We start from the raw sequence: 22,092 nt of genomic DNA on the forward strand, positions 1-22,092 counted from the left end.
AATTTTGGGTCTGAAATATTTCACTTTATGCGTAAGGAGTCTATAATGGTATAAGTTTCACTGTCTGGCACAAGTGAAAGAATATATGAAAGTTATTCACGATATCCACACTTTTTGAGATATGTGTAGGTGTAATATGTGAGTATACCCATAGAGACTGAGATTGGAAGGTGTTGAGAAATGGTGATTGTTGGTAGGGATTTCCTTGTTCTGTCTTACAGGAGGTGGCGTGAGAGTCGGTGGAGTGAATGATGTTGGATTGTTGTTGAGGGATCCTGACAGCAAAAACCAACAGAGCAGCCAGAGGAGGAGTAAGGAGACTCACAGAGGGAGTCTGGAGGGAAGTTCTCCAAAGGACTCTGAGAATAAGGAAGAGGAGTACATGATCAATCTGAGAAACTGGGTTCCTAAAGGGAAGGCAACAAAAATGTAAGCCTAGGAATGTCAGGGAACACAGGAGCTGAGAAGTAGTAGGGCTGGTTACCACTCATGTGAGCAAAACAATCTTGCATCGGCCTCAGGGGATCTGCCCCTGTTGGAGCTACTTCTGATTGGGCTTGACAAGCTCCTGCTGTCAGGAAACACCTGCTCGTAACACCCTGCAATCAGAGGAAGTAGACACACACACCTTCCTGCACATGGCCCTGTGGACATGACAGGGATAAACTATAAGACAATATTCCAAGCCATGTATTTATCGCAGAGCGCTGTTCAATCCATTGTCTTAAAAAGGAAATAACATAATTGTGTCGTCTATAAATCTGTCCTTTAGGAAAGAGTCACATAAAGGAAGCTGATTTCAAAAGAGAGCGGTACACGGCAAGCCATGTTGGGGACAGCAAGCGTCTTGAAAAAGCAGCTCTGGTCATATGACACGAAAACGTTTCTGGACAACATGCAGTGTGAAACAAAAACTAACACTGCACATCAGCCTGAACAAACCATCACCCTTTGAGAATTGCAGTTTTCAGCATCTTGCTGTTATCTTTCAGTAAGACAAGGAAGCTGGTCAGACTTGCTCAGAAGATGGATTGAGTTAAATGTACGACGATCCTGGAAGACAATAGGCTGGAGGCAGCAAAAGACTTGAAACTTGGTCGGCGGTTTCACTTTCCAGCAGGACAATGTCTAAACACCTCTGGGGTAGAACAATTTACATTTACTTGAATAACCTTTAGAACAAAATATATTTTTAGGAGTAGTTTTACTGCACTGTACTATTTACTTTTACTTGAGTAATATTATTAAGAAGTATTGCTATTCTAACCTGAATAAAATGTATGGCAACTCTACCCACCGAGAGTAATATCACTCACCCTGTCTACTTTTAAGACTAGGCTTAAAACTTTCCTTTTTGACAAAGCTTATTGTTAGAGTGGCTTAGATTATCCTGAGCTATCTCTGTAGTTATGCTGCCATAGCCTTAGGCTGCTGGTGGACATCAATATCTATTTCTCTCACTCTAATGAGTTCCCCTGCTGTTCTCCAATTTTGAATTGTTTCTTGTTCTAACAAGAAATAATTCAAAATTACTTTTGAATTATTACTGGGCCAAATGAGGGCCAAACATTAAGTTAGAAGTTTATTACTTCTAACTTTATGTTTATGTAGGTACATCTGGCCTGGGCTTCTGTTTAGCTGTGACGCCATCCTTGGGTGCAGATCGTCTGCCGCTATCCTCTACCATAGAAAGTATTCCCGGATCAATGTGTGCTTCTGTGCACTTTTGTGTTTCTGCTCTATCTTCTCAAAACCCCAGTCGGTCGTGAAAGATGGCTGTTCACACAGAGCCTGGTTCTGCTGGAGGCTTCTTCCTGTTTTCCTCTCCACTGTCACCACATGCCTGCTTAGTATGACGGATTGCTGAAAAGGCATCGACAATGCACACGACTCTCCGCTCATTCAGTGAATTGCTGCTTGTCAAGATTCGCTGTGTTTCCTTAGATAGGAAACCTTTTGACCAATCTGTCTGTATGATTTGACGAATTTCACTTTGTAAAGTGCTTTGAGATGACATGTGTTATAAATTGTCGTGGAATAAATTAAATTTAACCAAACTGAACAAAGAACAAACTTGTTTTAACCATAAAAAGCAACAGAAAGACACACAGCTACAAAGGGAAACTTATTTGTGCACAATATTTGTTGTTTTGATGTTATTTTTAATTGTATATTTATTTGTGGAGCTCATTGACCCATTTGATCATATCAGTAGACTTTGCATCGTTTTAACATTAACTGATTTATGTATTGTTTAAAAAGTTTTATGTTAAAAATGATTTAGAACCTTTAATTCTGCCTGAATTTGTTACTTTGTAATTGTGTTGTTTTGTATATGCTTTATTTTTAGTCTTTAAAATACCAGAATTGGTACATACATTTAAATTAAAATTTTATCTGTCCATTTTATCATTTTAAAATTTTAAATCTGCAATTATCATTAGTTACTGCAGTACTTGAATAGCTGTTTTTAATCTTAGTAATTTTTTTGGTTGGCTGCTTTTTACTTTACTTAATCAAACATGTATTAAAGTAGTACTATTCTTGTGTAACACATACAGCTTCAGCAAGACTAGAAGACTGCTGCTCACAGTGGCTCTCTCTCCACAGTGACTGGTTTTGAGTGGTTTGCAAGGAAGAATAGGCAATAATAAAACAGGCTCGTCTAGATGTGCAGTTATGAGTAAATGTTAAGATGTCACCCAAAAGACATGCAGGTGTAATGAAATGGGTTTATACTGACTCATGAGAACTAAACACAAACGCAAGCCATAAGTTTCAGGTGTTATTTATAAAGGAAAACCACGTTTCTACATAACTACGCATAATTTTGAGGTGGCCTATGAACATTTTAAAACGATCAATAGATTAAGCAATACAAGACATCGTTGTTTGCCCATATCTCCAAAAAGAAACTTCATTTCCCATAAGGCCAACGCGAAACAACGTGATGATGTCACCAGGAAGTAAAGTCATTCCGTAGTTGTATACCTTTACCACAGTTGTCCAAGTGGTCCAACCAGGCGGAGTTAACGCTTTCTGTCTGTCTTGCATCCCTTCATAACACAGGCGGACAGGTAGGGGCTGCCGTCTGAATCTGCTACCATTGATGCGTAAACTGCGCATGCCGACTCAGTCTTAAAATTTAATGTCACATCTATATAATAACTTAGAAAGTACGTTTGGCTGGTCCCTGGGACGCTATCCCGTTTGGTTTTATTAGATCTAAGCTGTCAGTGACCCCTCGGGTGTGTGTTTTAGCAGTTCAAACAGCTGACCTCGGTCTGAGAGGAGATTGTAGGAGCCGCTCCTTTTGGGCAAAGTTCCTGCAGCTGTTGCCCGTCGGTGCGCTGAGCTGACACTGCTTTGTGCAAACACCTTATCAAGCTGCTGCCCGATTTTTTGTGTTCATACATAAAAAAAACGTGTTTTGCAATGATCCGACTTGTTTGTAATATAGAAACGGCATTAATAAACGTGTCACTCTTTCACTCTTGTTACTTTGTTGCGCATGTTGCTCCTGGGTTACATCGCCTGTTTTCTACCCGTGTACTTTGCTTTTTCGCATTAGTTTACTTCAATTAGTAATTTACTATTTTGATTAATTATATCTGTTTATTTCTCCTAGCAGACCAGTGTTTGAATGCAAATATAGGGATAAATAATTAAATTCAATTCAATTTTATTTATATAGCGCCAATTCATGAAACATGTCATCTCGAGGCACTTGACAAAGTCAAAATAAATCATATTATACAGATTGGTCACAAATGTCCTATATAAGGGAACCAGTTGATTGCTTCAAAGTCCCGACAAGCAGCATTCACTCCTGGAGAAGCGTAGAGCTACAGGGAGAGTCGTCTGCATTGTCCATGGCTTTGCAGCAATCCCTCATACTGAGCAAGCATGAAGCGACAGTGGAAAGAAAAACTCCCCATTAATGGCAAGGAAAACCTACAGCAGAACCAGGCTCAATAAGTATGAACAGTCATACATTTAGTCTCTGCATACAAATATGCAAAATTTTCGTTGATGCCTTGAAAAAATTGTTATAAGTCTTTAATTTGGCATACTTATAAGAATGATATAAAATAATTATATTAAATACTAAGCTTATATTACCTTTGCAAGAGTGCAGTGTGAGGGACATTATAATTTTGTTTATTTAAAAGCTCTTGTTTCATTCAGTTATCCGGCGTTAACTATAAAACTAACCATGATAAAATGCTTCAAGCAGATAAAAAGTTATGGAGAAAACAATGCTTTAAATCCAAGGTTCTCTAACTGTGGTACAAATACCACTAGTTGTAATTGGGGTATCTTTAGTGCTACACATTTTGGTATCTATCATAATAAAATAAAACAAAAGCTAATTAGCAACCAAAAGGAGATGTTCAAGCACTTTGATCTTTGCTCCAGACAGGAACTTTCCAAAAATGGAGAGTTTATAAAGAATTCCCTTTGCACAGTAAAGCAGACAACAGTCAACCAATGGCAAATTTTGGTGGCTACTTCACAGCCCAAAATACACTTTGGGGGGGATTCGCCCCTTACAAGGTTTGCATTGGGGGGATTTATACGTGTGTGTGTGTGTGTGTGTGTGTGTGTGGGGGGGGGGGGGGGGGTGATACCTATGAGCCTGATAAGAGGTCTTACACCATCCTACTCATACCTTATGTTTATATGCAGCTTTAGTTACTCATCACTTTCTCCATTCCTAATTGTCATCTTAGGTGACTCTCTCTTGTCTCCTTATTATGTTCCCTGTTTGTTCTCTTCTATTTACTTTTTTCCCTTAGTAACACTAGAGTCAAAGGAAGACATTAATTTTAAGCATTGAAACTATTCATTCAACTGCGCACTCATATCGCTAAAGGAACAAGGAGAGTGCGCACAGTGGTCTTCTTCGTTTTAGTTTTTGACTTTGATGCAAATAGGCACGTTATTTACCAGTGTTATTATGCGGGAACTTCCCGCATTATATGAACTAGATTTGCGGGAATCTGTTATATAATGCACAATCCCGCTGTGAATTTCAGGCCCCGCTGCTTGTTTACCTGAGATATTATAATGCTAATCTGGGAAGGACACTAATCCCAACCTCAACGTATTCCAGTTGCAAGTCAGAAACCCAGTAGGGCCTGCTAACCGCTGTTCTCAGTGAAAAGATGACTGCTATTTGCAGTGCTATCTATTAACAGCACATTTCTTTGCACGTTATCTGTTTAAACACTAAAGCAGCATGTTAACGAACAAAGGTTGTATAGTGTTGTATGTGTGAAAGATTTAATGAGGTAGGGTTAGAGTTGGCAATATTAACTGCTTTTCAGTGATCCAGTGTGGCAGCTTGAAAATAATTAGTTTGACAGCATCCGATGGACCGATGCTCACAACGGGAAAGGCCATGTATCTCCGTGGGGATCTAAGCTGAATTGCAGATTTGCAGACATTGGGACAGTGTTTCTGTGCCATTTCTAGACAGCTGCAGATTTCAAGACACCATTTTATAATTAAAGATTTTGGGAATGTTTTTTTTCTCTCTTTGCCAACATGTGGGGAAAGACCCAAAATGTCACGTGCAGATACAGAGAACTGGCTTAGGATGTTCACAGACAACCCAGTAACCATCAAGGCTTAAGCGCTGAAGCAATGAACCAGAAACCATTGAAACTTTAGCGTTGCTATCGTGAGAGGAGATTTTGTGTTTCTCACATGTATTGAGAAGTGGCTGACCAAAATAAAAAGTAATAGTTGACATCTTTTAACTCAACTGAAATTGGCAGCAGCCCGAATGGAGAAGCCAGATGCCTTCTGGTGAAAGGTTTTATAGTCAGACACAAAGTGTGTTTGAAGAATTCAAGGTAAGGCTTTTACAGCTAAAGGCGTTATAACAACTGTCAAGGATCATGCTGCGGGGCTGTTTTGCTGCTAGTAGTGAAGCTCTGTTGCATAAATTGGACTAAATAATGGTTGAACTTCACCGTAGATTAACAGCGAGGTGGTTGGAACTTGGACACAATTTGGAATTTAAAACAGGACAATCATCCTGCATATCCTGCAACATTAGGTTTCCCAAATCCCTGATGTCAGTACTGTTGAATATGTATAGACTATAGAGTATATATCCAGGAAACAATATGCTGGAAGCTTGACGGCTGCTACAACAAGCCAGTCCTTATGGGTGAAGTTGCTGAGGCACAACCAACCAAATATTAGTAAAGTTTATAATTTAAGCCTGCCTCTATAAATTTGATTTACGTGGCTCAGAGAATATCCACACTAAATTCAAACCTCGGCATACAATCCTTACTTTCTAATTTGTTGTTGTTCGTTATACGATCCATCTGCCCTGAAAGATGGAAAATGGTTAACGGCAAAAAAAATGTTTTAAAAACTCTAAATGAATGGCATTCGTGTTAATTCATGCTCGATCTGGGACCGTAGCACTAAATTTGGACCCATGTGTGGTAAGAAGCTGAAACTGCTGAACAGATGCAGTAATTGGGCAATTAAACAATCTAAATGGGATCCTGTTTGTCTGACAATATGCCAAAATAGTAAATTGTGTTGGAAGTGAGTTTCTGCAGCTCAACAACAGTAATGCCGCCTTTGTCAGTGTTGTCACAGAGCTGGACTGCAACTAATGCCAAAGCTTGGGTGATGCATGACATGCAAATTAAAATGCAATGATTTGCTATTAATTAAAACCCTTTATTACACAATGTCAGAGATAATACATTATGCTGACACTGCAAAATTGTACTGCCTTTTATATTAGTGATAAAGGCTGTCTGAATTTTGTTATATTAAAAAAAAAGAGACATTTTAATCTTAAATGAACACCTAGTTAATTGGGTTATTTTTCAGTGAGCAATCTAGAGTTTCTCTATCTCTATAGCATCTGTTGAATCTTTGGAGAAGCACTCTGCAATAATTAATTAGGATTTTTTTTCTTTTTTTTTTGAAAACAGAAATTTCTTATAATATTACAGCTCAACTTTTTCCTACCTAAACTGAGATCTATGTGTAAATTGACTTTGCAGTAATTAATCCATGGCGCTGGCGGGAGTAAAAGTCATCGAGCTGGCAGGTCTCGCTCCCGCACCGTTCTGTGGCATGATCCTGGCAGACTTCGGAGCCAAGGTGATCCGTGTGGACCGAACCAAGGTTGCCACAAGTCTGGACACTCAAGCTCGTGGGAAGCGGTCTGTCGCCGTCAACCTGAAAACCGCAGAGGGCGTGGCTCTGCTCAGGAGGCTCTGTGTTAAGTCTGACGTTGTGCTCGAGCCTTATCGGAAAGGTCAGAACTTTGTTGGTAAAAAGGGAAAGAAAAACACTGTTATCTGATTAATAATTTATCTTCAGCTTGCTGAGCTTCAACTAGCAGATTATGGAAGCGATGCTACATAGTGATTCTTTTTGTTATGCAGGTGTTATGGAGAAACTTGGCCTTGGTCCGAATGAGTTACTGACAGAAAACCCTCGTCTGATTTATGCTCGGTTGACGGGATATGGCCAGAATGGGTGTTACGCTACAGCTGCAGGACATGACATCAACTACCTCGCCATGTCAGGTAAGGACTAGTCGGGAGACCTGAAATTCATGTGGCTAAATAGACTATATTGCAAAAAGCTTGATCCATTCTGAATTTTTGTTTTTTATTTTTTTAAAGACAAAATTTGAAATGATCAGTATTCATTTAGGATCTCTGAGGATCTTCAAAGTTTTTCTATGAACCTTGGCTGCTCTTCCACTAGTTTTCATTGTAGTCATTTTCAGTCCAGTACGTGATCATTTTACAGATGACCTTTTACAAAGACACAGTTGATAGTTTTCATTTCTAACAACTCTTCTGTCCTAAACTTATCCACTTTCATAATTTTTAGGCAAACACTCCATCATAATTAGGTTGAAAAGTTGAGAATGCAATGTATGAAATTTGTATTTATTCGAGAGAATCAACAATGCACTTAACACTGACACCTAATATTATGTAATGCATTAGCAAAATATAGTCTCGCCTCCACATGGCTTTCCATAAAACTTTCGGCAAGGCAAGGCAAATTTATTTGTGTAGCACATTTCAGTACAAAGACAATGCAAAGTGCTTTACATGATAAAAATCTAGGAAAAATAAAAACAGAATGAAAGCAAGTTGGAATAAAATGTACAATAAATGAAACAAAATAGAACATGGGAAAATGGGAACTAAAAGAAAATATTAAAAAAACAATTGGACGACAAACTTGAACTAATGATGTAAAACAACTAGAACAGTCAAAGGCAATCCTAAACAAATGTGTTTTTGATCTTCATTTAAAAGAATTTAGGATTTTAACACTTTTTTTCTGGGTGTTTGTTCGAGATAAGTGGAGCATAAATGCGGCTTCTCTGTGTTTGGTTCTAGGTATGCAGAGTCAATTTCAGCTAGAAGAACTGAGTGGTCTGGATGGTTGATGCACTGATAACAAGTCTGTGATGTATTTAGGTGCTAAGCCATTCAGGGATTTATAGACTAACAGAAGTATTTTATAGTCTATTCTCTGAGAAACAGGGAGCCAGTGTAAGGACTTTAGAACTGGGGTTATGTGCTCTACTTTCTTAGTCTTAGTAAGGATGCGGGCAGCAGCGTTCTGGATCAGCTGCAGCTGTCTGATCCACTTTTTAGGAAGACCTGTGAAAACACCGTTGCAGTAATCAATTTGACTAAAAATAAACGCATGGATTAGTTTTTCCAGATCCTTCTGAGACATTAGTCTTTTAATCCTGAAAATTTTCTTCAGGTGATAGAAAGCCGACCTTGTAATTGTCTTTAAATGCTTTTGGAGGTTCAGGTCTGAGTCCATCACTACACCCATATTTCGGGCTTGATCAGTGGTTCCTAGCTAAAGCGACTGAAGCTGTGTGCTAACTTTTGATCTCTCCTCTCCTTTGTCTGAAAATTATTACTTCAGTTTTGTTTTTGTTCAATTAAAGAAAATTTTGGCACATCCATGCACTGATTTCTTCTAAGCATTTACTCAGTGCTTGAATGGGTTCTTAGTTACATCAAAGCGGCTAGTCGTTGTTAAGAAGGTGTTTAACTGTTGAAACACAGCTTTTTCAATAATCTTACTGATAAAGGGGAGGTTTGAGATGGGCCTGTAGTTCTGGAGTAGAAGTTTGTCTAAATTCGTATTTTTCAACAGTGGTTTGATAATTGCTGTTTTGAGGAACTGGGGGAAAACACCTGACAGAACGGGAAGTGTTTATTATCCAAGACAAATCAGATGTTGTTACAGGCAAAACTTTCTTAAAGAAAGCTGTGGGGAGAACATCAAGGCAGCAGGTGGAGGAACTTAGCTGGTGAACGATTCCCTCTATGCTTTTGTAGTTTATTTGGCTGAATTGGGATATTTTGTCAAGATAAGTTGGTTCTAGTTGGAGACAACTTTCGTTCTGAACTTGATATGGATCTACAGACTGATCCTCTAATCTTTTTGATTTTCTCAGTAAAGAAGTTAGAACATTCATTGCAAGCCCGGGTCGATAAAGCACAAGTATTATTAATGCTTTTGTTGATGATCTTTAGTCTTATTTGATGTGCAACAACTGAGACAGAAAATGTGACTTAATGAAAAATATCTGTCACCTTTTTCTATCAATTAAATGTAAATTTGTAAAAGTTGTAAACCATGAGTTCCTTTATAGATGTGACCTGATGCAGAAGCCAGTTTCTGTCTTCTTCTATTTGAGATGGGGAAAAGTAAGAGAATTGGTCATTTAAGTGCTGCATATGAAAGCACTGTACTAGTACAAGCGAGACTGAGTGAGTTCCACGGTTTTTATCTTGCCAACAAATGCTATGAGGAAAATGATAAGGGAAGTAATGCCAATATGCAAAGCTCACTGTTTGAGAACTGCAAAAAGAATGGCATCTTGGGATCATGTCTAGGTAACGACCAATAGATGGTACCTATATGGCAGATGTTGTTTTAGGGGGTATGTTAGAAAATTGCTGCCAAATGATTCTACCATCCTAAACTTGAACATATGACATCTGCTAAACTCCACTTGGACTTTACTTTGAGACTGGGCACTTTGATGAGATGAGACAAACATTAGGGTTGTAACAACTCAAGGCAAGTCTAGTGTTTAGGTGGTGGGTGTGTGGAAAAGCACCGTATGCCCACTGTTAATTAGAAGAGGATGTATGATGCTGGGGGCCTGTTTCTCCTTCCAAGGCCTCCGGAACCTTGTGAAAATGCCAGGCTGTTTAAAATGAAGATTTTCAGAGATTATCCGCACATAAACGGTTCACCAGGCACAAAAATCAACATTCTTCCATAGCCATACCCATCCCCAGTTGAGCTTTGCAATATTATTGATAAATATTATAATGATAATATCAGTAGCGAAATATACATATTTTCTACACTTCCTACTCCCAGTAACCTTTAGCATATTGTGCAGATGTATTTTTGTCTGGGGTGAGCATCTCCTGCCATGAGACTCTGTCCAGCTGGCATATTACATTCAGGATCCTCACCAGGAGTTTTTTTCAGCTTCTCTGGATGTATTTTTGCAGCGGAGCATTGCGTAGCGCAGCTCGTAGGGTGCTGTTCGTTAAGCTAATAACAGCTAGCGTTAGCTTATGTTGTTCGGGACGGTTAGAGCTGCGCTGATGCACGTTCAAGAGGGTTACTGACCTTTCTATGTTGCTCTCAAACATCAGTGAAGTACTGACCGTTACGCTTATTTTGTAACCGTCAAATTTCAGCGCAAGTTTGACCACTTTCAGCGTAACGGTTCATTACGCTGAAGATGTGCTGGCAAGAACCCTGACAATTAGCATGTAAAGTGCAAGTTCACAATACCTGGCATATATTAGCCAATATTTCTTACACTCTTTCGCAATACGAATATTGCAGACACATATTTTGATGATGATATATTTGTGGTATTTAGTGCTGCCTTAGTCCAACAGATTTGACTCCTGACCTGTAGATGAACTGTGCATAGAAAAAGGGAGCCAGGACTCACCAGGATGATCTACAAAGGCTGTGCAAAGAAGAACTATCAAAAATTCCTACATAATGAATTGCTTGTAAAATTGTATCGGTGAAGACTAAGTTTTGTGCTGTTGGCAAAAAGGGATTATTCTAAATAGTAACATCAGTGGCATATTTATTTCCAACCTGAATAAATGTAGACTAGTTAGAGGTTGGATTTTTCTAAAAAAAAATGTCCTGTGTGAGATATGCTACTGCAATAAAAGGATTTATTTGTTCTTCAGGATTGTTGAATATTTTTTAATATCTTTACCAAGAAACTCAGCAAGGGCGGAGAGTTGTATTTTAATTTTAGTATTAGATGTTTTTTTATTATTATGATTATTTCTGTTTGTTGACCGAAAGAGCTCGTCTGATGGAGGTTTTCAATCTGTTTACCAGAAGAAGAGGTGCAGTGGCCTCAGTCTGTTCAGACCCAGCAGCATTGTTAGGGAACTTTAAAATAACCTTCATGTGAGCACACAGGAAGGTTCACATAGAGAAGCGATGAACAATGAAAGCAACAACTCCTTACTCGGGGACATGCCTGTCATCTCGCAAAAAACGGGGTCTTTGAAAGCTCTACAGCTAATTGCTAATTGTTAGTGCATCGCTTAAACAAGCAGAAATAGGAAGAGGCTCATGCAGGGAGTTATAAAAGAAAGTGACTGAAGGAAATGGAAAACAACTTCAGCTTCATCGTAATTTTGAATAATTTACTTGGCTAGATAAGAGAGATTAGACTGTTTACGTTACCTTTATTGATATTTGTGGAGTTAGTTTGTGACAAATTGGCAGTAATTTAAAAAATATTGCCCAATCAGACCATTTTTATGTACTGAAATGACCTGCGATATTCCCACTGAAATGGCTGGCAGGAAATGAAAAGCACTCTGGTTGTTTCAGCCACATCTAAAAGGTCATTTTCAGGTACAAATTAGGCTGAAGTGCTCTTTTGAAACCCTAAATACTGTTGTACTGTATGAGATGACGTGGTTTAAAATTCACTTATGTCTAAAAATGCAGCCAGTTGGTTCCAGCTTTTTTTTTTTAAAAAAAGGGAATGTTCATTTGATAATTATAGGTTTGAATAAATTAGGATTAGCACACATCATATGAATCCTGTTGTTGCTTTTAACTGAATGGTTACATGTGCTGGCTGGCCTCCTATTGCTCCCACGTTCTGCCTAAACCTCGATAACTGGCACTCAAAGCAACAGAAGATATTACAAAAAAAAAAAGCTTTGAAAAATCCTTTTGTAACCACACAGTAATGTTTCTGTTGTTCCTCAAGGTCCTTTGTTATATCTGTGTGATAACATTGCGGCCAAAGGCGACACAAACTCCGGCCAGGTTCTGTTGTAACAGTGTGCACAGTGAATTTGTCCGACTAGAGGACATTTCAGTGGACATTTGTGCCCTTTTATGATTATTTGTCCTGTGTGTAGAAGCTGTTTAATGAATGTTTTCCACTCTTATTTTGTTTCTATAATAGATGGATCATTATTTTGTTTTCAGTTTCATTTAAAGAGTTTGTTTAATGTCTACGCAGGCCTTTTATCCCGACTGGGTCGCAGTGGAGAGAAGCCCTACGCTCCTCTAAACCTTATAGCAGACTTTGCTGGTGGTGGTCTCACTTGTGCTCTGGGGATTGTCTTGGCACTGCTGGAGCGGACAAAGTCGGGGAAAGGACAGATCATTGACGCTAGCATGGTAAAGAACCCTTTGATTGTTTTTTTTTTAGCCTTTAGCTTCTTTTTTATTTATGCATAAGTCTCCTTACTGAAGTCACTGCCTCACAGAAGAACAAACAAACGTAGCAAACCTTGGAGCCACATTACAGCCATAGGGTCGGTTACCAGTATCATCGTATACCAATGTTTAAAAAGTTTGATAATCGCAAAAAATGTTGGTCATCCCCTTCCTTTGGTTTCAACTCCTGTTAGTGAGACGCCACAGAAAGTGTCAGAGTGCACAGAGTTCTCCCTGGATCTGTAAAGCATAGAAGTACACAAGGCTCCTCTTTTCAACTTTTCGCTGCTCACTGCTGGTCAGCAGGCTGAAGCAAGTTGCAAAGAAATATTTTTAGGTCACACAAACTACTGACAGTCATGATGTGGAAACTAATGGTGCACCATTAATATATTACCTTAGGTAATATTTCGGCCCATTTCGGCGTTTCCTCAAATATGGATAGACGGAGACAAAGGGCTGTCATTGAAGCATTTTTAAGAGATTTTAATAAGTGAAGTTGAAATTTTTTTTCTGTCTTCATGTCCTGAGATAAAGATTAGAGCAACCCAAATGCCCAAGGTTGTTAATTATTTATTGATTTTAAATTTGAATGGAGAAGAACTCAGACATATCTCACAGGCTTTTATTAATAACGATCTGTCGATTGTTAGAAATTCCCTGTGAGTTAAAAATGATTTCAGTTCAGTTTCAGAGCTTAGCCACCATCCAAATGATTGTAACTTATTTCTGCAGATAGCTGAAGGTAACCCTGATCGAAGCATCTTCTTTCTTCCTTTCTTTTCAAGAGGCAGTTCATTCAGTTTGGAGTGGCAGTCTGTGGTGTTTAAACCATAATCACTACAAACAAAAAACTTATTATTATTATTATTATTATTATTATTATTATTATTTATTTATTTATTTAGTTTAAGTAGGCTTGGTGGGTGGGCTGGGGGGGGCTGAGGTGTTGGTCGGTGCCGCTGGCGAGGCCCCCTTCTCTGGGTGGGGCTTTCGGGGAGCGGGGGTGCCTATTGGAGTCAGTAGGGGAGCTGGCTCCCTGGGTTGGCTTCCCAGTCATTTGCTCCCCATCCCCGGACTCCTCCCTCTGCCTGCTCCATCACGCCGCCACACATGTAGGTCCTGAGGGAGGGGGCGTTACTGGAGGTTGCCACTTTCTGGTGACGCCCCTCTCCCCAATTTTATCATGCATCTTAGACACTTTCACTTCAAACATTTTTCACATCGCACACTCATATAGGCCATGGTAGGGGGGGGTGGGGGGAAGACGTCTGAGGGGGGGCTTACGTTGTGTGGGCCTCACCTCGGACGGCTCCCTTCACCTCCTCTCCCACTCTCCCACTTAGACATTGAGGGTTCTGGGCAGTCACACGGAGGGGGTGCGCTGGCAACAGCTACCTTCCGGAAGGGGGGTGGGCTGTGCCGTGCATCCCCTTCGGCGCTCCCAGTTTTTAAACGCACTTGAGAACAACATGCAACAACACAACATTTGAGCAGGCGTAGGGAGGGTCGGGGTCTTCTGCACACCCCCGTTCTCCGATGGCGGCAAGGAGTCTGGGGCCTGGAGGAGGTGCGGGCCACTGTGTCCGGGGTCTTGGCGGGGGGCTGCGGTGTGCGGTCAGCGGCTTGCCAGGTCTGGGGCTGATGCCTCTGCTCCCCCCAGGGGGTGGGGGGCAGGGATGGCAAGGGTAAGGTGGGGGGAGGGAGGGGGTTTATTAGGTATTTAGGGGGAGGGGGGGGGCTCTGGCCGGGTGGGTCGTGCGGGTCGTGTTGGCCCGCCCTCTTGGGGGGGCCCGGTCCGGGGGGCGTCTGGTCTGGGGCCGGGGCCGGGGGTCGGGCACAAGCAGTCGTATAGTCGATTTGGGGTGACCCCCCCCCCCCCCCCCCCTTTTGGTCAGTGTTGGATGTGAGTGTTATGTGGGAATGTGTGTACAGCGTCTTTTTTTTTTTTTTTTTTTTTCTCTGTGTGTGGTGAGTGGGGCACAAGGGAGGGATGGTGTGAATGTTTTTTTTTTTTTTTTTTTTTTTTTTTTTTTTTTCCCCAGGTATGGGTGTGGTCCGCTCCCTCTCCCAAGAACATCTCAAGTCTCCGCTAGGTGTGGAGCCCATCCCCCCACGTCCTGCCCTCCTCCACTTCGTTGGTGGGCGCCTTGGCCCCCTGGCGCATTGGTTGGCTTCGGGTTTGGGGCGGGTTCCCGGGCGTGCGCCGGCCCACTCCCGGCGGCCTCTTCGCGGGGCCTGGCCCCCCGGGGGGCGGCCGGGGCACTCGTCGCGGGGGCGGGGCGCCCCTGGGGCCTCTGGCCCTCAGGGCCCATGGCCGGGACCACTTCAGCGGGGCTGGCTGCCGGCGGAGCCCACGGGCTCGTCTCCGCGGCTCTTGAGGGCGTCGGCATTGCGGTGGCTGGGGGATTTCCTCGGGGTCGTCTCTGCTCCTTCCTTGGGGGGGGTTGCAGATATCCTGTGTCGGCCCTTCCTGGGCGACCTGCTTTAGGGACCCCTTTGGGAGTCCGGGGTTACGGGTCCCCTGACGCCTGCCTCTGTGCTCGGGGAAGGTGGGTCTTCGGTTCTCCACAATCACTATCAAGCTATTTCTGGATAATCTTCACCTAAACTAGTGCACTCTCACATCTCCCACAGGTGCTGGGTCCCAGGTATTAAGTGTTCACTTATATACAGTAATGTTATAATTTATTCATTTATTTATTTATGTTTTTTCACTTTCTTTTTTCAAATATCACATTACACATGTCAGCTTAAATAATAATATATATGATTTAGCAATGGCATCTAGGTGTTATTCAAGTGTATCTGTTGCTTTATGTCTGTTGGTTGTGCTGTTCTTTTTGTGTCTCTTTCCAGGTGATGGAGCAGACAGAGGACGTTTTATCATTCTCTTCCTTTTATCTCCTCTTTCTTTCACCTCTACTCTTTGTTTTCTTTTCTTTCACTTTTTGTTCTTCCTTTACTCTCCCATTGTCATGTCCATATAATTTGAAATTCTCCTTGCAGGAATCATAATAAAGCTATTTATAAGCATAAATCAAGTGGAGCTCTATGGCGAAAGCTGTTTGCTCCACTTGTAAAAGCAAAATCTGTCGAGCTCTATCTGGCATTGAGATATCAATTCCTATTGCCATATTGCTAGACAGGACACTGGGAAAAAAAAAAAAAAAAAAAAAAAAAAAAAGGTAAAATGCTGTTGTTGCAGAAAAAGTGACTTTGCGGCAGCGAATTGCTGAAAAAATCGATGCACGAGTGATGGGAGTTTTTTGACGGAGAATTAAACCTGTATTCTCACCCTACACTCGTTTAACATCCAAAAAAAGAGAGGGCACATTTACTAAGTGTCTAGGTATAACCCAGCAGGTACTAAAAGGACGTGGCAGCAAATCAAAATGAAGTATGAAAATACAGTTTAATCAGGTATGGTTAAGTTTTATAAAAATTTCTTATGTTTAACCTTAACCAACTAAAGCACTAATTGGCTATATTCAACATGATGGGATGCTGTGAGTTATTTAATTAACTATGTTCATTCATCTTTTTGTCAGAATTTGCTTCATCCATTCTTCTAAAAATTAGTTCAAACTGATTTTCTTGTAGGTGTATAGTATAATTTGTGCCAACCTCACTTAGTATTAATCATATACAAAGTGAGTGAATATATATATATATATATATATATATATATATATATATATATATATATATATATATATATATATATATATTCACACACTTTGTATATTCAGCTGTTGGGGAAGGGAAGGATACCCAGGGGACAAACCCAACTATAAGTCACACTTTATTTCATAGTTTGGCTAATCCTGCGATTTATAGTGAGGTGCGACTTGTATATCAATTTTAAATGGTAAATCATACTGAACAACATGAACCAAGTAGTTACCGTCTATAGCCGCAAGAGGGCGCTCTAGGCTTGTGGAAACTATAAGCCGCTCCTGTACCACTTAAAAAATAATTAAAAGATTAACCTATAAACAACAAAGACTGAACACATGTATGTATGTAGTTTTGCTGTTTCAGTATGCATTGAGTGGTGCAGCCCGAAGGGCCCAAACCGTGACAGGACCCTGTGTCATTGAGCTGTCTGTGAAGCTAATAACAGCTAGCGCTAGCTTACAGGTCTGTCATCCAGGCAGATTACAACTTCACTGATGCTGCACGTGAGCTTTATGTTGCTCTGAAACATCCATGCCATACTGTTAGCTTAGCACGTAGCACTATTACGTTCACTGTCTAATTTCAGAGTAATTAAACCAAAATGCTCTGACGAGAACTTTACCGGTTAGAGCTGGTGGCCTGTTGTGCTAATTTACCCCATTTAATCTCCCAGGTATGTTCCATATTATTCAACCGATTATGGATGAATAAATTGCCTTACCAGATTAAATGTCACTTTTTAGGCTTGGATTGTGTGAAATAAAGTTCTAAATAAATGCGATTTAGAGTGCGAAAAATACGGTATACATACCTTCTGGCCCGGGAAAGCCTTGAAATCCCGCGGAATGAGATGGAGTGTTTCGTTTTGGAGAGGGATGTCTAGGTTTCCCTCCTACTCCTGGTACCCCCCTCAACCTGATCACAGGTGGAAGACAGTTAATACATAAGCGTCTGAGAGTTGCCGCTAAATTTACCAGGTGTCTTTGTATTAAAATCAAGATAACAAAGGGTATTGATGACATAAGTGTCAAAGTTAATATGTCAATAGACAGTATGTCATTAGTACAGTATGTGTACGTAGATGAGATGTAGTTCAGATAATTCCCCCTGGTAAACTGGTCACACAATGAAGCTTAATATAACCCTCAGAGGCCCTTTAGAGCTCAGGAGAGGATGCAGAACTAATTGTCTCTTCTGTCTCTGTGACGTGATCTGTCGACATCAACAATGTACTGGCTGTAATACTTTCTGCACCGCTGCACGGAGCTGTCAGATGGTGGCGCTCTCCTTTGGGGTAAAGTCCTAATCACAGCTGGTGGGATGAGTTGGACAGCTCGTGTTGGAGTTGCTTGAAAAGCTCATCAGAGTATCCAGAGGCTGCTGCATGTGTCATCCGCTCAGGCTGTAAACTGAAAGTTTAAAAAGCAGAACATCCTTAATTGAAAGCCTAAGGGGAGTGAAGTTATTAATGTTTTTTTAAAAGGAGCTATTTCAAAACAAACATGCGGACCTTCTGTGCAATTTGTATATTTGTAAGTCAACCCCGTATTTTTCTTGGATAATGCAAGTTTGATCTGATTGTCCGATTCCCTGGGTTCCATTCTTCATCTAATTGGGTTTCATGTTGTCCAAGCTAATGGACAAATATATTCCAGTTTTTTCTTTTTAATCCCTTGTGGCTCTTATTAATTTTTCATTGATACAGTAACATGTTTTAATTCTCCAGTTTGACTTTATTCTGCCTGAAAATTGATCACAGTGGGACTTTAGATCTTGTTTCCTGAATGCAGATTTCAGCTGTTCCTGTGTTGCGGACGCAGATCTGAAGCTCCAGTCTGTTGCAAAATTCTAGGGGTTTGTTTTTGTTGGTGGTTTAGTGCGAAATGTTGAAAGAAGACAACTTTGCATGTGGACCCACATTGAGGGAGAAACAGCAGGAGGCTGAAACTGCTGAACAGCTGCAATGAGAGATAACGAGGCGGAGAAAAAATTAAACCCCTTTGCTGTATTCTTATTGGAGAGGAGTCCTTTGCTTGGAACCCAAGAGTCCACACATAAATGAGACCTTAGACAGTTGTCCTTGGAAGAGAGCTGCATCGTGCACAGCTGGAATACAAAGTTTTTCTTTCAATAAGAGAAAGTGCTTTGTGTGTGGGCTTCTTAGACTGTGGCTGCTGCTTTACCTTTGGGGGAATGGGATTTGGGAAAGCGCTGACTAGTTCAACAAATTGATGCGAACGTTTCGGATGGTACGTTCCAATTTGCTCTGCAAAGTGGAAACAAGACTTTTCTAAAGCAAGATAAAACTGCTGCCTATTGGATTTGGGTCATCGTTATTGATTGATAGTCACTTTCATTTAGCTAAACGCAGGTTCTTTGGGTTTCGCCACAAATAAATTAAAACACCAACCCAGTACAATGCATATATACATTCAACAAGACAGATTATTCGGGAAATTCATCCACTAGGGACATTATGTTTTAATTTATTATTTTTTTAAACGATAAAGGTAAAATGGTTCCGTCCTACTGCAGCTAATTTAACGTAACATATTGCCCCTGCCTCAACGAGAGTGATGAATAATGCTCTGTTAGTTGCCATAACACGACTGATTGTGGTTTTTGCTGTTGGAAGTATTTCAAAACAAGGGAAAAGTGTAGGAGGCCTTTGTCAACCAGCTGATCTGCAGTGCTCAGCAACAGGATAGGTCAGGGGGTAGCGCTGTGCTATTCTTTGCTTTGAACAGAAAACTGTCGTAACTCCAGCGTTTTCTCTGGTATCTCAGTAAAAGGACATTATGGCCAGGATATTAAAACTGTGTAAAAGCTTCTCATGCATTGAGAAGGGTTGCAGCTCATCCTTTCATTCTTATGTGAAATGTAAGCGCAGCAGCAATTATTGATGCTGTTATGGAACTAACAGCGGAAAATTAGTTCAAGAAGCAAGCATACCTTTATCAATAGAGGTTGACTAATTCTAATTTGATTTTGATTTTAAATCACCAACGCCGTCCAGGATGGAAAGTGTACAGAAGCAATACACTTGATTAAAGAAAAGATGCCTGCCGGTTGCAAATGCAAGCTCCTTCAATTGTTCAGTTTACCCTATTATTATAATATTGCTCCTTAGCTCAAGATGTGTCAAAAGATGTGTCTAATGTTATACCGTTAAAGCGTGGGATGGAAAAATCTAATGCCTTTCCTAAATGCAGCCAACTGAAGAGGAAGGCACAATGGACAGCAGCCAAAGGGGCCGGACCGTTCTGACTTTGACATAAATGAGCAGGGATGTTGTCCATTCATCTGGTTCACTTCTCTGCCAGGTAATTTTCAGACGAGTCACCGATGTGCTGCAGTTCTCCGTGTTAAATAGACAAGAACAAACTGTAGGGCTTCAGGTGACAGGATGAGATTTAGCTGGAAGGTTTGTCAGCTGATGGCCTGAAGCGGTGTGGTTATGGAGGCAGCGCTGTCAGACAGGGCTTTCTTTCTAACAATCTAGTTACAGAAGACATGTTTTCACAAGACGAGCGGCGAATCGTGAACTGCCTGGAAAAAAAACGCTGCAGAGGCTTATTCTTTTGATTCATTATATTTTTTCAGAGTTTTTTTTTAGTGTAATTAGAGTTTAATATTAAAACTAAAATGGGTTAAATGGGTTGCTATTAAGTGCCGGAAGTGTTTACTCAAGGGATTAGAAAGTTGTTTATATTGTATAAAGCTTTTGCAGGCCGATGTTTCTTTAACAAAGTCCCTTAGCTCTGTATCATTATTTAGTTTTGACTTTTTAATAATAATAATAGTAATTATAATAATCTTTGTTGTCATTGCAACATACATTCCAATGAAATTTGTTCTCTGCATTTAACCCATCCCCTTGGGGAGCAGTGGGCTGTCACTGTGTGACGCCCAGGGAGCAGTCTGAGGTTAAGGGTCTTGCTCAGGGACCCAGAGTGGCAGTCTGTGGGAGTTGAACCCAGAACCTCCAGGACACAAGCACAATGCTGTAACCACTAGGTCACTGCTAAGACTTTCACTCCTTGTTTCCAGTTTTTTAAAGTGTTCGATACATTGTGTCACAATACTTTTTGTGACGTGTTCAATAAGAGCACAAGCAATTTTGAGTGTGCAAAGGTAAGGTTGTAAAAATAATCAATATTTTTATAACATTATGCTAAAACAAAATTATTCTAAGATGCTCGTTTGCATCGCAATTGATGCAAATTCACAATTGCCAAAATTGTTGCACTGATGGAGATGCCCCAGCTCTTGGTTCCCTGAGAGTTATTACAAATTACACACAGTCTTGTCAAAGTTTTTAGAGATGCCCTTTCTGACACAAGGCAGTCTTACCCCGCTGCACCATGAATGGACCAGAAAGGTAGAAATTGTACAGTGTGGCTGCTGAATACATTTGCATGGACCAGATAATTTTTTGCACAGTGAAAAACATGTTTTGTGATAGCCAAATCCATGTTTGTTTTGAAACTTCCTTTGTTTATTTGTCCCTCAGTCGTAGAATGTGTGTCTTTATCCGCCTCAAATTCATAGACAGATATAAAAGCACACTAAAACAAGCAATTATAATAAAATAAATGTATGACTGAATCAATGGCACTTACCCCCATAAAGGACCAGGGCTAACAGGTCCTCTACTTACTAGTTTTACACTGCTTAAGGAAATTAAAGTATTTATGTATTGTAATTAATCATGTTTTTATTCTCTTCTAAAATAGAAAGATCCGTGTGCCTTCAAAAATGGCGCTGCAGTATCAAACATTGTCACCAGTGAAAGGAACCAATTCACAGTTTTAATTGGAAAAATACTTATTTCACATTGAAAATTCTAATTTTCAAAAAACAAAAACAAAGTTAGTATTATTTTATTAATCAAAAAAAGGTTGTTAAAAAGAAGAACGATATAAAAGAAAGTAAATAATATTTTTTTTCCAAGAGGCAAGTCATGTGGCAAACCCTCCCCACAACCCATTTCTAAGTGTCTAGGCTTCTTGAAGGAGAGCAAAGGTTCCTTGTAAAATTAGCATTCTTTCTAGAAATGTGGTCATCCACATGAAAACACTCAAAGCTATATACATTTTGTAGTAACCATAATAGTCCTGTATAATAAAGAACAGGAAACTCAGAAATGAAGGTAAGGATTGTGTGTAAAGCATTCTGCTTAAATTGTCTCTCTACAAGATATGATACATGTTCTTTTTCGCACTGCTAAAAACCTCTTCACATTGACGCGTGGCCTCAGCGATAACACCTTTGCATATTTACAGAATGCTATACCTGAGCAAATGGCACCTCCTGTTAAAAAGAGAAAGCGATAAAAATGTGCAAATTTATTTCATTTTTTCCCCATACCTCATTAATATACTTTAGTGTTGGCACACTAAACACCCTGCCTCTTGTAAAAATGATGAAAAGATGAAGTTATACAGATGTCTGGCAGACTGAACTAGACATAAATAATTTGCAAGAATTGTGATTAAAAAATATTGCAATAGAATCCGGCTGCTAGATTTGACATTTGCTTTGCTGTCGACATTGAATTAAAAAGCTGGTTTACTGATCTTTTAAAGAATACAAACTCCCAGTTCAACATCTAAAACACTTAGAATT

At 40.2% G+C, this 22,092-nt stretch overlaps 1 protein-coding gene across 1 annotated transcript in view; it reads left to right on the plus strand.

Annotated features, from left to right (window-relative positions):
* Positions 1 to 2,968: 2,968 nt before the first annotated feature.
* The window catches only part of amacr (alpha-methylacyl-CoA racemase), a 38,441-nt gene continuing 19,317 nt past the window's right edge, over positions 2,969 to 22,092 (plus strand). Inside the window, exons 1-4 of the mRNA XM_012879791.3 lie at positions 2,969 to 3,077; positions 7,044 to 7,300; positions 7,431 to 7,574; positions 12,584 to 12,744. Coding sequence (XP_012735245.1) covers positions 7,054 to 7,300; positions 7,431 to 7,574; positions 12,584 to 12,744 — 552 coding nt within the window. The 5' untranslated portion in view covers positions 2,969 to 3,077; positions 7,044 to 7,053. The remainder of the gene's footprint in view (positions 3,078 to 7,043; positions 7,301 to 7,430; positions 7,575 to 12,583; positions 12,745 to 22,092) is intronic.

Source organism: Fundulus heteroclitus, chromosome 8 (genome assembly GCF_011125445.2).
Source record: "Fundulus heteroclitus isolate FHET01 chromosome 8, MU-UCD_Fhet_4.1, whole genome shotgun sequence".
NCBI lineage: Eukaryota > Metazoa > Chordata > Actinopteri > Cyprinodontiformes > Fundulidae > Fundulus > Fundulus heteroclitus.